The sequence below is a fragment of the Adiantum capillus-veneris genome, chromosome 16 (assembly GCF_014529385.1).
Source record: "Adiantum capillus-veneris isolate H3 chromosome 16, ASM1452938v2, whole genome shotgun sequence".
Classification (NCBI taxonomy): domain Eukaryota; kingdom Viridiplantae; phylum Streptophyta; class Polypodiopsida; order Polypodiales; family Pteridaceae; genus Adiantum; species Adiantum capillus-veneris.
In genome coordinates this window covers 3,924,234-3,935,836 of record NC_140946.1, presented here as the reverse complement: position 1 = coordinate 3,935,836, position 11,603 = coordinate 3,924,234, and the positions used below count along the sequence as shown (strand labels likewise).

The 11,603-nt window shown below is 44.2% G+C and overlaps 1 protein-coding gene across 11 annotated transcripts in view; it reads left to right on the top strand.

Moving 5' to 3' along the window:
* The first annotated feature begins 10,504 nt into the window (after nucleotides 1–10,504).
* LOC147438467 (uncharacterized) overlaps nucleotides 10,505–11,603 on the top strand; it is a 126,450-nt gene continuing 125,351 nt past the window's right edge. For 8 of the 11 annotated variants that reach the window (XR_015184496.1, XR_015184494.1, XR_015184497.1 and 5 more), the window contains exon 1: nucleotides 10,507–10,969. Coding sequence is in view for 7 of the 11 variants with exons in the window: in XM_086484564.1 (XP_086340690.1) it covers nucleotides 10,568–10,969 (402 nt within the window). In the remaining 4 variants the exon portion in view is untranslated. Of the gene's footprint in view, nucleotides 10,970–11,603 lie in introns of all 11 variants that reach the window. The other 3 variants (XM_086484568.1, XM_086484563.1, XM_086484561.1) reach the window with 3 other exon arrangements.

Genomic DNA, 11,603 nt, shown 5'->3' with positions numbered 1-11,603 from the left:
TTGTAATGGAATTTGCCTATTCAATTTGAGAATAGCGGAATTTAATGAGAGTACTTTCAAGAAATGATTTTGTGAGCATAGCGGGTAGACATAATTGAAGATAGCAACATAATCATAGCAATTAGTTAACTTGGCATAGACAATACTTTTGCAAGAGAGAGAGTTTAGAGAACATGACAACAATTGAGGACCGGATTTATGTGGAGCCGGTCCCCCCTCCAATAGGCATTTGTATTATGATTTCTCCCATAAAGAGAGACTTGTTACAATACAGTCTTTGTGTTCCTTGTGACCTAGGTGATGCCATGAAGATGGAAGGCTTCATGCACCACAAACATAACATAAACTTGAAGAAAGCTTTAACTATCCCAAGCCTCAGTCCCAAGACCTCAAACACCTTCGAAGGTGGAGAGAGCTAGCAGGGAATGAGGGTAGGGAAGAGGAAGAAGAAACATTTCGTAAGAGAAAGAATTAGTTCCTCACTTATCATACTCTTGTTGCTAGCATACATAATAGCATAGTAATGAAGAAGAAGGAGATGGCAAGCTTAAGCATTGAAGCATGGAATAGGATGGTTATCTTCTCCACGGCAATAGGCTATGTGTTACCCATTCCCTTCGTGAGAAGGTTATGTATGAATCCCATGCTCCTCCATATGCAGGGCATAGAGGTATTCAACCTACTCTCCGAGGAGTAGAGACGTATTTCTATTGGCCTACCATGAAAGTGGACATACAAGAGTATGTTTCAAAATGTGTAGTATGCCAAAAGACCAAGTATGATAGAGGGAAGCAACCTGGATTACTCAAGCCATTGCCTATTCCAAATTCACCATGGGAGAGTATATCCATGGATTTCATCTTTGGATTACCCAAGTCTATCCATGGGAATACAGGAATATGGACAATAGTCGACAGGTTTAGCAAGCAAGCACATTTTATTCCTGTCAAAAAGACTATTAAGGCACATCAAATGGCAACTCTCTTCATATCTCAGATTTTCAAACACCATGGATTACCCACATCCATCGTGTCAGATAGAGATCCTAGAATGACCAGTAATTTCTGGAAAGGTCTCTTTGAAAATCTAGGAACAAGATTGAATTTCTCTTCGGCCTATCACCCACAAACTAATGGCCAAAGTGAGATAGCCAATCTTACGATACTCGATCTACTCAAGACTTATGTTACCGAAGTAGATCAACGCTCACAATGGGAAAAGTATTTACCGCTAGTAGAGTATGCCTACAATAATACTGTACATACTTCTACGGGCAAAGCACCTTTCGAGATCATAGAAGGAAGACCTAAAAGTCCCTTGCTACTGAAAGTACATGGGAAGATCTTCGCCGCCGATGAGTATAGCCGTGACCTACAAGAATCTTTTCAAAAGATTAGGGAGGCTATAGCCATCTCTCAACAAAGGCAAAAAGCTGCTGCTGATAAGCACAGAAGAGCCTTAATGTTCAAAGAAAATGATTGGGTCTTACTCAAGTTTCCTAAGGCTCGATTAAGGCAAACGACGGGCAAAAATCCTACGGGCCATCAAAAGTATTATGCTAAACTAGCAAGATACTATGGTCCTTTCCAAATCTTGAAGCCTATCAATGAGACGGCTTATCAACTCAAGTTGCCCAACCATTGGCTTATACACAATGCCTTTCATGTAAGCTTACTTAAGCCCTACAAAGGAGAGCCACCAATTGAACCAATTATTGAAGACCCTCCCGAAGTTGAAGACCAAGAAGAGGTGCTACAACCCGAAGCTATCCTTCGGCATGAAGACAAGGTACTACGACATGGTAAGATTATCCGACGGTATCTTATTAAGTTCAAAAATTATCCTTTTGAAGATGCTAAATGGATGCAAGGAGTACAACTTAAGGATAGTATGAACCTTGTCAATGCTTACAAGGCTACATTAGAGTAAGCAAATGTACAAATTTCTTTTAAATAACTCATGTTTTTGTCTTATATGACTAGTCCTCTTTTTAATTGTGCACAAATTTAACTAGTATGCATGCTTAGAATCATGTTTGTGATGACGACGTCTCTCAAACACCAAGTAGAATTTGTCACTCTACTTTGGGAGAATGAAATGGACTAAAGAGCAGACATGCTTGCGGCAGCTATGTCTCCCAAGCACCAAATGGATTAGTCATCCATCTTGGAAAGATGTCGTAGGGTAAAAAGGGATCCTTTACCCGCTAAGTACGATTGACTAATGACTAAGACTTTATCTCTTCTACCTCATAGTCGAGGACGACTATGATTTCAAGAGAGAGGTAATGTCATAAAATCTAATATCTAACTAACCCAAATGATTTTCTCATATTAAATTGATCACTTAATGTGGGAGAATAAACGGGAACAAGTGTTAAGATATAGGTATGTGCTTTTAGATCTATCTCAACACGGGGCCAATGTAAAGGGGCCCAAAAGGGAGATGGTCTATCAAAGAGCAAGGCTAACCAATGGAGCATAAGACCTTAGGGTTAGCTTCATTGAAGACCTCCAATAAATGTGTGTAAAAGTCCTTTTGACCTTAAGTAAGCTAGGGCTGAGCTTGAGGTGGGAACCCGGCCCAAGCTCGAGGTGCTTGTCCTGCTTGAGGTGCTTGTCATGCTTGAGGTGTTTTTCATGCTTGAGGTGCTTGATTAAGATGCTTGAGGTGCTTGACTGGCTCCATGCTTGAGGTGCTTGACTTGCTGCATGATTAAGGTACTTGAGGTGCCTTGAGAAGCTTGCCTGAGATGCTTGTGGGAACACCCCCTAGTTCAAGTGCTTTGTCATGCTTGATGAGTAAGGTGCTTGATCACCTAAAGTCAAAATCATTCCTACAAGAGGGGGGGCGAGCCCTTTTCCTAGGATCTAGAGAGAGAACACCCACTCACACACACAAGGGAAGCCCCAACTTGAAGAGGCAGCAAGGACACATGTCAGGCCCCTACCCATGTTACCTTCATGTGTTGCTTGAAGCCTATTGGCTAAGCTTCAAAGGGGTCCAATGATAAATTACATGAATTATCTAATTGTTTTAGCATTTATCAAGTCCTCTCTCTCAAAGGGGAAAGGGGGACACTTGTCCCAAGGCTACCCATGTTGCTTGTAATGGCTCCTGCTTGTGATTGGCTAGGCCTGGAGGGGTCCAATGAGCTTCAGGCATGAGCTACAAGGGGGGGTCGACCCAAGCAAGCTAGGGGGGTGCCTAGGGGGTATACTCACCCACACACACTCACAATCACTCTCATTGTGTGCTATGCAAAGTGCAAGAGCTCCCTCTCCAAGCAAGTAGAGGTTGAGAGCCTACACCAACACTCTTGGCTATGGAGTGCAAATCCAACCAAGAGCCATGCTTCAATGCTTAAGCTTGCCATCTCCTTCTTCTTCATTACTATGCTATTATGTATGCTAGCAACAAGAGTATGATAAGTGAGGAACTAATTCTTTCTCTTACGAAATGTTTCTTCTTCCTCTTCCCTACCCTCATTCCCTGCTAGCTCTCTCCACCTTCGAAGGTGTTTGAGGTCTTGGGACTGAGGCTTGGGATAGTTAAAGCTTTCTTCAAGTTTATGTTATGTTTGTGGTGCATGAAGCCTTCCATCTTCATGGCATCACCTAGGTCACAAGGAACACAAAGACTGTATTGTAACAAGTCTCTCTTTATGGGAGAAATCATAATACAAATGCCTATTGGAGGGGGGACCGGCTCCACATAAATCCGGTCCTCAATTGTTGTCATGTTCTCTAAACTCTCTCTCTTGCAAAAGTATTGTCTATGCCAAGTTAACTAATTGCTATGATTATGTTGCTATCTTCAATTATGTCTACCCGCTATGCTCACAAAATCATTTCTTGAAAGTACTCTCATTAAATTCCGCTATTCTCAAATTGAATAGGCAAATTCCATTACATGCTTCACGTTTTGTACATTTATACATAGTAGCCCCAACATTCTTTAACCACTTAGGCCACGTTGGCCTTCAAGTGGGAGATTGTTGGTGGTCATGGCCGGACACCCATTAGTCTATTCTTTTGTTCATAAAGATAATAAGGAGGAGAGAGTGTTTTCACTCTCTCAAGTTCCACCAAAGGGTCTGTATACTGTTCTTTCCTTCCCCCTTCTCCTTCCCTCTCTTACACTCTCCATCCGTGCTTCATCAATACTTGCTCTCCCCGCTTAGGTGGCCTTAAGTTGGCCCCTTTACCCTAACCTCATAACCCCTTAGGCGAACCAAGTAACTAAGCCATCTGGTTTGCACATAGATTGTGCGCTTTTTCTATCTCAAACAAACGTGGAAGTCAAGAAACCTTCGAGTTTTCAAAAGAAACCCTGCAACAGCTAAGTTCAAAGAAATCGTACATGAAAGTAGGAAAATGGTTGGAAAAAAACAAGGACTCCAATGAGTGGAAGCAAATACTCTTTGACATTAGACACTCATATTAACCAATTGCGTTGCGAGCTTTTACCTTACTCGCATTGTCCCTCTTGTGTGTGTCCATCGTTGTGTGTGACAGTCCCGCTGCCCAAGCCTGCCTACATTTTGATTACCACCATGGACAATCCTAGACACCTCGGCAGTGGGTGGCGGTAGTGTCAAGACAAGGATCCTACGGGGCAAGGCCCAACCTAGGGGGTCAGGGACCTAGGCCAAGGGTCAGGGACCTAGGCCAAGGGTCGGCTGGACCAGTGCGGACTAGGGATCCGCTTAGGGCAAGTGCTAGGAGCTAGCCTATATAAGGGGCAGTAGGGAGGAGGATCCCATGTTCAGTTACCTTAGGTCTTATATTGGTATCAAAGCTAGGGGAGAGGAAGGCCATGGAGGAGGGAAGGAGAAGGGGCTTGCTTCATATTCGTGCATGGCTGAGGGCATGCCTCTCTCTCTCTCTCTCTCTCTCTCTCTCTCTCTCTCTCTCTCTCTCTCTCTCTCTCTCTCTCTCTCTCTCTCTCTTCGCTTCGAGCTTGCCTGCCATGGCGTGGGCAGGGTCCCTTGGAAGAAGGAAGAGTACAGGGCCGTAGGAGCGGCCCTTCCATAGGGCTCAAGCTTGCATGACCGAGAAGGAGCATCACCGACGGAGCGCGGGTAAGCACCCTTACACAGGGGAGGGTCGGAATCGACCTGCGCGAAACTGGATGTCTTGAGCTCGTCAGGGTCGCAAGGCCAGGGGGAGGAAATTCCGTCACGGGCTCGACATCGGTGGAGCATCACAGTGCGCCCGGGGTGCGAAGAAGGCAGCGCGATGGCGGCCGCCGTGGCAGCGCAGGTTTGAGTTTTTTTTTTCCTTTTTCTCGTTCATACGCGGGCGCCCAGAGCACTGTTTTGGGGTTTTTTTAAATCTAAACCCTAAGTAAGGGGGGGTATACCCACCTCGGGCACACACCCCTCACGATTTTCACCCTTTTGCTTGGCTGAGCTCAACGATCCGAGGCCGATGAGCTGCCCAGTTTTCAGTACGACGTCCCAGAAGTAGCAACGTCTTTATTCGATCATGCCCTTCACGGCATGGAGTACACACAAACCACTCCGAGGGCGACATCCACGGATGGAGTGGGGGGGTTTAAGACAAAATTGTGCCATGCAAGGGCATGAGGGTAAGCATACAGTTCGGGAAGATCCGATAGCTGGATTGGCAAAGCATGCAATCCTATTTGTGCAACTTGGACAAGGACCTCGGCCGTCGCAGGAAATACGGCATCTACTGAGCCAAGCCAAAACAATCAGGCATGTTGATGCAAGTATTTCCCAAGACATCACATAAGGCGTCGATGGTGAAGCAAGTTCTTGATCTTGGCCGGGACACGAACGGATTCTCAGGTTCGTGATTTCAAGTTCCTGCAATTTTCATCGTTTTATGTATCTAATTGTATTGCAAGACTATGTTCTTATGTTGATCTCGGCCATGGTGTCCGGAGAAATTATCTACAGGTCTAGTATGACCAAGGTCAACATAGTACGTCCAATCTTGGTAGTCAGTACAATAATTTGGACTAAGGAGCATGGCTCCAATAGAGATAACCTCTCCACAGGTTTTTTACAAGGCAAGATTGTCTAGTAATAGACCCAACTCTGGCATGGCATGTGCCTTATAAGGCATTGGTGATGGGCAAGGCCGATTATTCTTTCAAATTCTAAGCAGTCGGCAATTGGAAATGGTGAAGTTGAATCCACAGTGACCGTGCCTACTGAACCAAACATTATTATCCGGTAAATCACTTCTGGGTTTTCTTCTTGCTGGTGACTCATTTGATTCTTATGGCAGCAAGCTTCGTCAGTAAGTGTACGGGATAAGGTACGACAATTGATTTTTTTGGTTATGCAACATCTGTTTGATAGCTACGATATGAAATAGACGTGCATATAATATGCATACACTTTAAGCTCACAAGCATGGCCTGTGAAAATTACTGTAATTACCAAAACATGGATTTGTTTAAAGGTTGGAATGAAACATGGCAAAATTGCAATCTTTCAACAGACATGTATGGCCTTTTACGGCACCTGTTTTTGAAGGAAGCAAGGCTTCAATTCACGACTCTTACATTAAGTTGTTTCCTGTTTGGGGTATGCTATGAGCACACGCCCTTGGGAAATTTCTCCCTATGCCTACAGTATATTTCAGGCCAACTTTCTCTCGCGCAACGGAGATGAAGATCTACATTTGAGCGAGTTTTTCTTCCCACATCTCAAGACAACTGGTTACATCAGGATGACCAGGTTAGACCATGTTTAGTATTGTTTATTTTTTTCCATGTCTATACATTTACATTGGAAAATAATGCTTGTGTACAAAGCAAAGTTCTTTGACAATTTTTCATGAAGCAAGGCTTCTCCCTTGTGCCAAGGTATTGCCCAATGACTCGGAATCACGAGCAGTAGCACACAAGATTCACAAACTGGCAAAATAGGGAATACCACCTCACAAAATCCCTACCAGTTTAAACTGTGCAAGGCACTAATGGTTTTGGCTCTCACGTTTAAGGCCATCACTCTCGCCAAGGGCTTCACAATCTGTATGCATGGCATGCTAAGTAGGTGGCATAAATCCCACCGCTTCAAAGATTACGCTTCCGCTATCACACCGGGCACTCTGTCACTCACAGACATACTAAGTTCTAAATAGTTTAAATTTATGGTTGCTGTCAACGCACACTACCACTAAATGGAACCTAAATATACGACATATTTCACAGGCAAAGGCCATTTTAAGTCATTTTTCTACAATCACGACCCCATACATGGTAAGAGGGTCAAGTTGTGGCTTGTGTTTTCTGTCCCCTCTCTCAATGAGAGTGTTGTACAGGCAAATGGTTGCATGTTCATAGGATAAGTTGCACATCAGGCATAAGATGCCTAAGAGCACCTATTCTGGGCACACACTCAATAAATTGAAGGAAAGTTCCTCAGCCCCAGCATTGCTACTCTTCTCTCTCTTTTTCTTATTTCTCTCAAGAATAATGAAAACTTCCTAAGAAGCTTTTCATACATGTTTTGTTTGGAAGTCAGCACGAGCCAAGGAGCTCTAACTCTTATCTAGAAATGGGCTAAGATGCCATTCACATTAGCTTTTATCGGTTTATCGATTGAACACTAACTATCGTAAGAGCTAGGAGCCACACACTGGCTGGCTAAGAGCCATTGACAGATCTTGGGTAAGATCCAACTATTGCCATTCCTTGGGTTATTGTCCTTAGGATCAAACATATTTGCCCAGTGGAGTACACATCAAACATCTTGACGTTGATTGACGAGCAAGAGTCTCGTCATTTCGGAGGATTTCTTGCTCTATAGCACTACGAGTGTATATGGCATCACAGTTTTGGGGTATGACCCAACGGGTGCTTACTAGATCATCCCATAGGCATCGAGGATCACAGTTGATCTCTCCCAGTTATACTTTCAAGGAAAGAATTCCGCAATCTACCAAACGTGGTAGCGGACGGACACACTATTCAAGTTGACTCCAATCATTCTGGACACGGTGGACTATGTTGGTTACCGTTATCTACTAGTTGAGCAGCTTGGATTGCAAAGGTAACACCCAAGTAGGGGACGTGCTCCTCTCCATTTGTATACAGGTAAGTGTACATTACGTTCAAATCTCCAGCTACGCATCTATTGATTTGGTGTTATTCCATTTTTAGTATGCTTTGCTCGGTTTTTCAAGACGTATAAGTACGCTGGAATGTTAGGATGTTCTTTTGTACACATCCTCACTTGAGACATATTCCACATGTGGAAAATATGAGTCTCTGGACTGACACTGGCGCCATTATTTCAATTATGTGTCACGACAAAGTCCCTAGGTGTTGGTCACATATGTTTCCTAGACTATTTTCAGCACGACGTATTAGAAGCAATTTCGTGGCCCGAAATTGTCGGATACTTAGAATGACTTATTAAGGTACAAGTACCACTAAACAACATTACGGATGGTTGTTTATACATATAGCAAGGCTATAAGTTGTTAATGAAAAAGTTTCATTGTCTGTACCTAGAAGTGATCAATGTTTCACCTTCTACTGTGATTCAGACGTTTCAGCAAGGCTCGCAAAAGATTGCAACTAAAAGTATTTAGTTTCTTTTCAGAACTACTTACATTCCTTTTAATGTGTGCTAGACGCATCACATTTTGCCATAAGTATTGGCAAGGACTATTATGGGTATACACGTTCGGGTTAGTTTTTGCTAAATGCATGCACACTAGGTGTTATGGGCCCTAGTGTTTAGCAAAGGCTGATTTGAAACGGCATGCATATTCGTAAGGTTGTTGCTTATAAAGCATTTTGCACTCTATGTGCACTATCTCCATGAGATAACTTTTTGGTCTACTAATCACCAATAGAGGTCATGGCTCGGTTTGGGCGTTTGTAGATTTTTTTCAAGTTAACCATGATGGTTATTTCGGACGTTGTTAATTCTTCACCAATGTTAAACACTACTGTGATTCCCCGTTTACTAGTCGGGGACGACTGTCTGTAAACCGTGAGGAAAACACACCTCAGTACTGTCAGTTATCCAAGGGGATAGACAGATTACAAAGAGAAATCTTGTGCTAAAGGATATGCTAAGAGCATACATTAGCACAACGCATTTCTGAATAGATGATTTTCGACTTTGAACACCTCTTGTGGTGGGGTTGGAGATTGTGTCAATACTTTCATACGTCAAGGACTTACCAGGTGTGCTGACAAAGTATGTTGGCAAGTAACCTTCATTAGGGATGAGCATGTAGTTCTTTGTGTTCCAAACTATTCAGAACTCTAACACGAGGACATTCCCTATCTACGGACTTTTCAAGATACTCAGGCGAGTAGGAAATCTGGCTCACAACTGCATGGAAAGTTACGCCAAGGTTTCCTTGCATTATTCCAGTACCTTCAGAAGATCTGAAAACTGGTTATGCCTTTGGAAAACTCTTAGTTGGGGTTACTTCTTTACAGTACTCAAGTGAGTTATAAATGGAGTTACCATTTAAACCCAAGTGACTCTTAGTTGTGGTTACTCCTTTACAACACTCAAGTGAGTTATAAATGGAGTTACCATTTACACCCAAGTGGTTGCAAACGGACAACAATGTTGAAAATCAAGATATTGCTCTTGGTTTCATTGAACCTCCTCACTGCACCAATTACGGTCATACAGACAACTGGCTCACTTATGGGACGTCAATAAAGAGAACATCAGTATTCTTAAGAAGATATTACTACCTGTGTTTTCGAGGACGAAAACTCTCCCTTAAGGGGGGAGTAATGTCAGGACAAGGGTCCTACGGTGCAAGGCCCAACCTAGGGGGTCAGGGACCTAGGCCAAGGGCCGGCTGGACCAGTGCGGACTGGGGATCCGCTTAGGGCAAGTGCTAGGAGCTAGCCTATATAAGGGGCGGTAAGGAGGAGGATCCCAGGTTCAGTTACCCTAGGTCTTATAGGTAGCGTCTGACAGGGGCACCTTAACACTACATACCATGAGGTAGTAAATGAAGCTAGAGTGGTGGGATCAAAGGTGGAGAAGTCTAGGCACAAAAACAGAGGCATGTGACGACGTCGTATGTTGAAAAGTAAACAAGGACATGGGGGGGAGTAAACAGGAACAAACCTTGTAATAATATGAACTCACAATCGTTTCAACAGAACACATGCACGTGCGTGGTTAGCTCAAGGGGTTGCCCCCTAGGAGGCCCCCTAGGAGGTCCTGGGTTGAAATCCCTGGCTGTGGGCTTGACAGCCAATGCCATGACATTTTTTACGCTGGCTGTGTGCCTCGAGATTCGCACGCTTCAACCCCCACCTACGATCCCACCGCCCTGGGTCATTAGGGGCCTAACTCTCGCACTCACAATTGTGAGTAATGGCTTGACATCCAATGCCATTGACATTTTTAACTACAATCATGTGCCTCGAGATCCGCACGCTTCAACCGCCACCTACGATCCCACCGCCCCATGGGCCTAACTCTTCCACTCACAATTGTGAATATGGCAAAAATAAATAAATAAATAATTTCTCCTCCTCCTACTCCTCCTCCTCCTCTCTCTCTCTCTCTCTCTCTCTCTCAGGCACCTGAGTGCAAATGCTCACACTCGGGGTGGTGGAGACGCTAGGTTGGCGGTGCCTGTCGTCAGGGAACATGCCAGTGAGCTCACCATGCGCCCGTCCTTGGGCTTTCTCACACTCGCTGTTGGTGTCATCAGGTACATCTCCCTGGGCTCGTGGGAAGAAGATGGTGGTAGGGAAGAGGATAGAGGGGCAGTGCCTGTTGTTGGGGAGTATGCCTTTTCGTTCACCATGCCTGCGCCTCCTCCTTTCCCGCTGTCCTCGGGCTTTTTCACGCACGCTGGTGCCGTCATTGTCACCATTACCCTCCCTTCTCATTTCATCACCCACTCAGCAGCTTGCTTCGCACCATCTCCGGCCTCTCTTCGCCGCCCCTGGTGACGAGAATTCACAACCTGTTGATGATCAACAACACGAGGTTATTAGCCTGAACTTTTTTGCTTGCCAGGCTTCATTTGAAATGGTTCTAACGTGATTATCAAACTTTTTGACTATGTGAAGCATGAACCCATCATTTTAGTCCAATGTATTGTTGCTATGTCTGCAATTGAGATCTTGTATGGCACGTGTGATAATCTGATCTTTCTTTGGGCCTTTCCAATTGTACGACATGTGTAGCTTGGCAAATCTACAAGATGACAGCTGGTTCTTATGGTATAGTGCAATTATCAATGCTTGGACCGTCTCTTGTTCACTTACAAGGTTCTTATAAACAACAGTTTTCGGTCTCGCGGGCAAAAATTACCTTTGAGACCAAGGTCTTATTGATCTGATCAATGATACGGGCAATGCCAACGCGTAAACCTGGCGGCAAGCTACTGAATACTGACGGTAAAGGAGGTGAAGTCTGCTGTAATACAATGTCATGATATGCGTGTGCGTGTGCGTGTGTGTGCACATATAAGGGCTCGTGCACAAAATTGGGGACCCCAGTAATGCATAAGGCACAAAACAAGTTAAATGAACCTTCTATGTGTTTAGGGTTAAGATTGAAAATCTTTGCACAATCTACACAAAAAGGTGCTAGAAGATCTGTCTATCGTTTCTCCAAA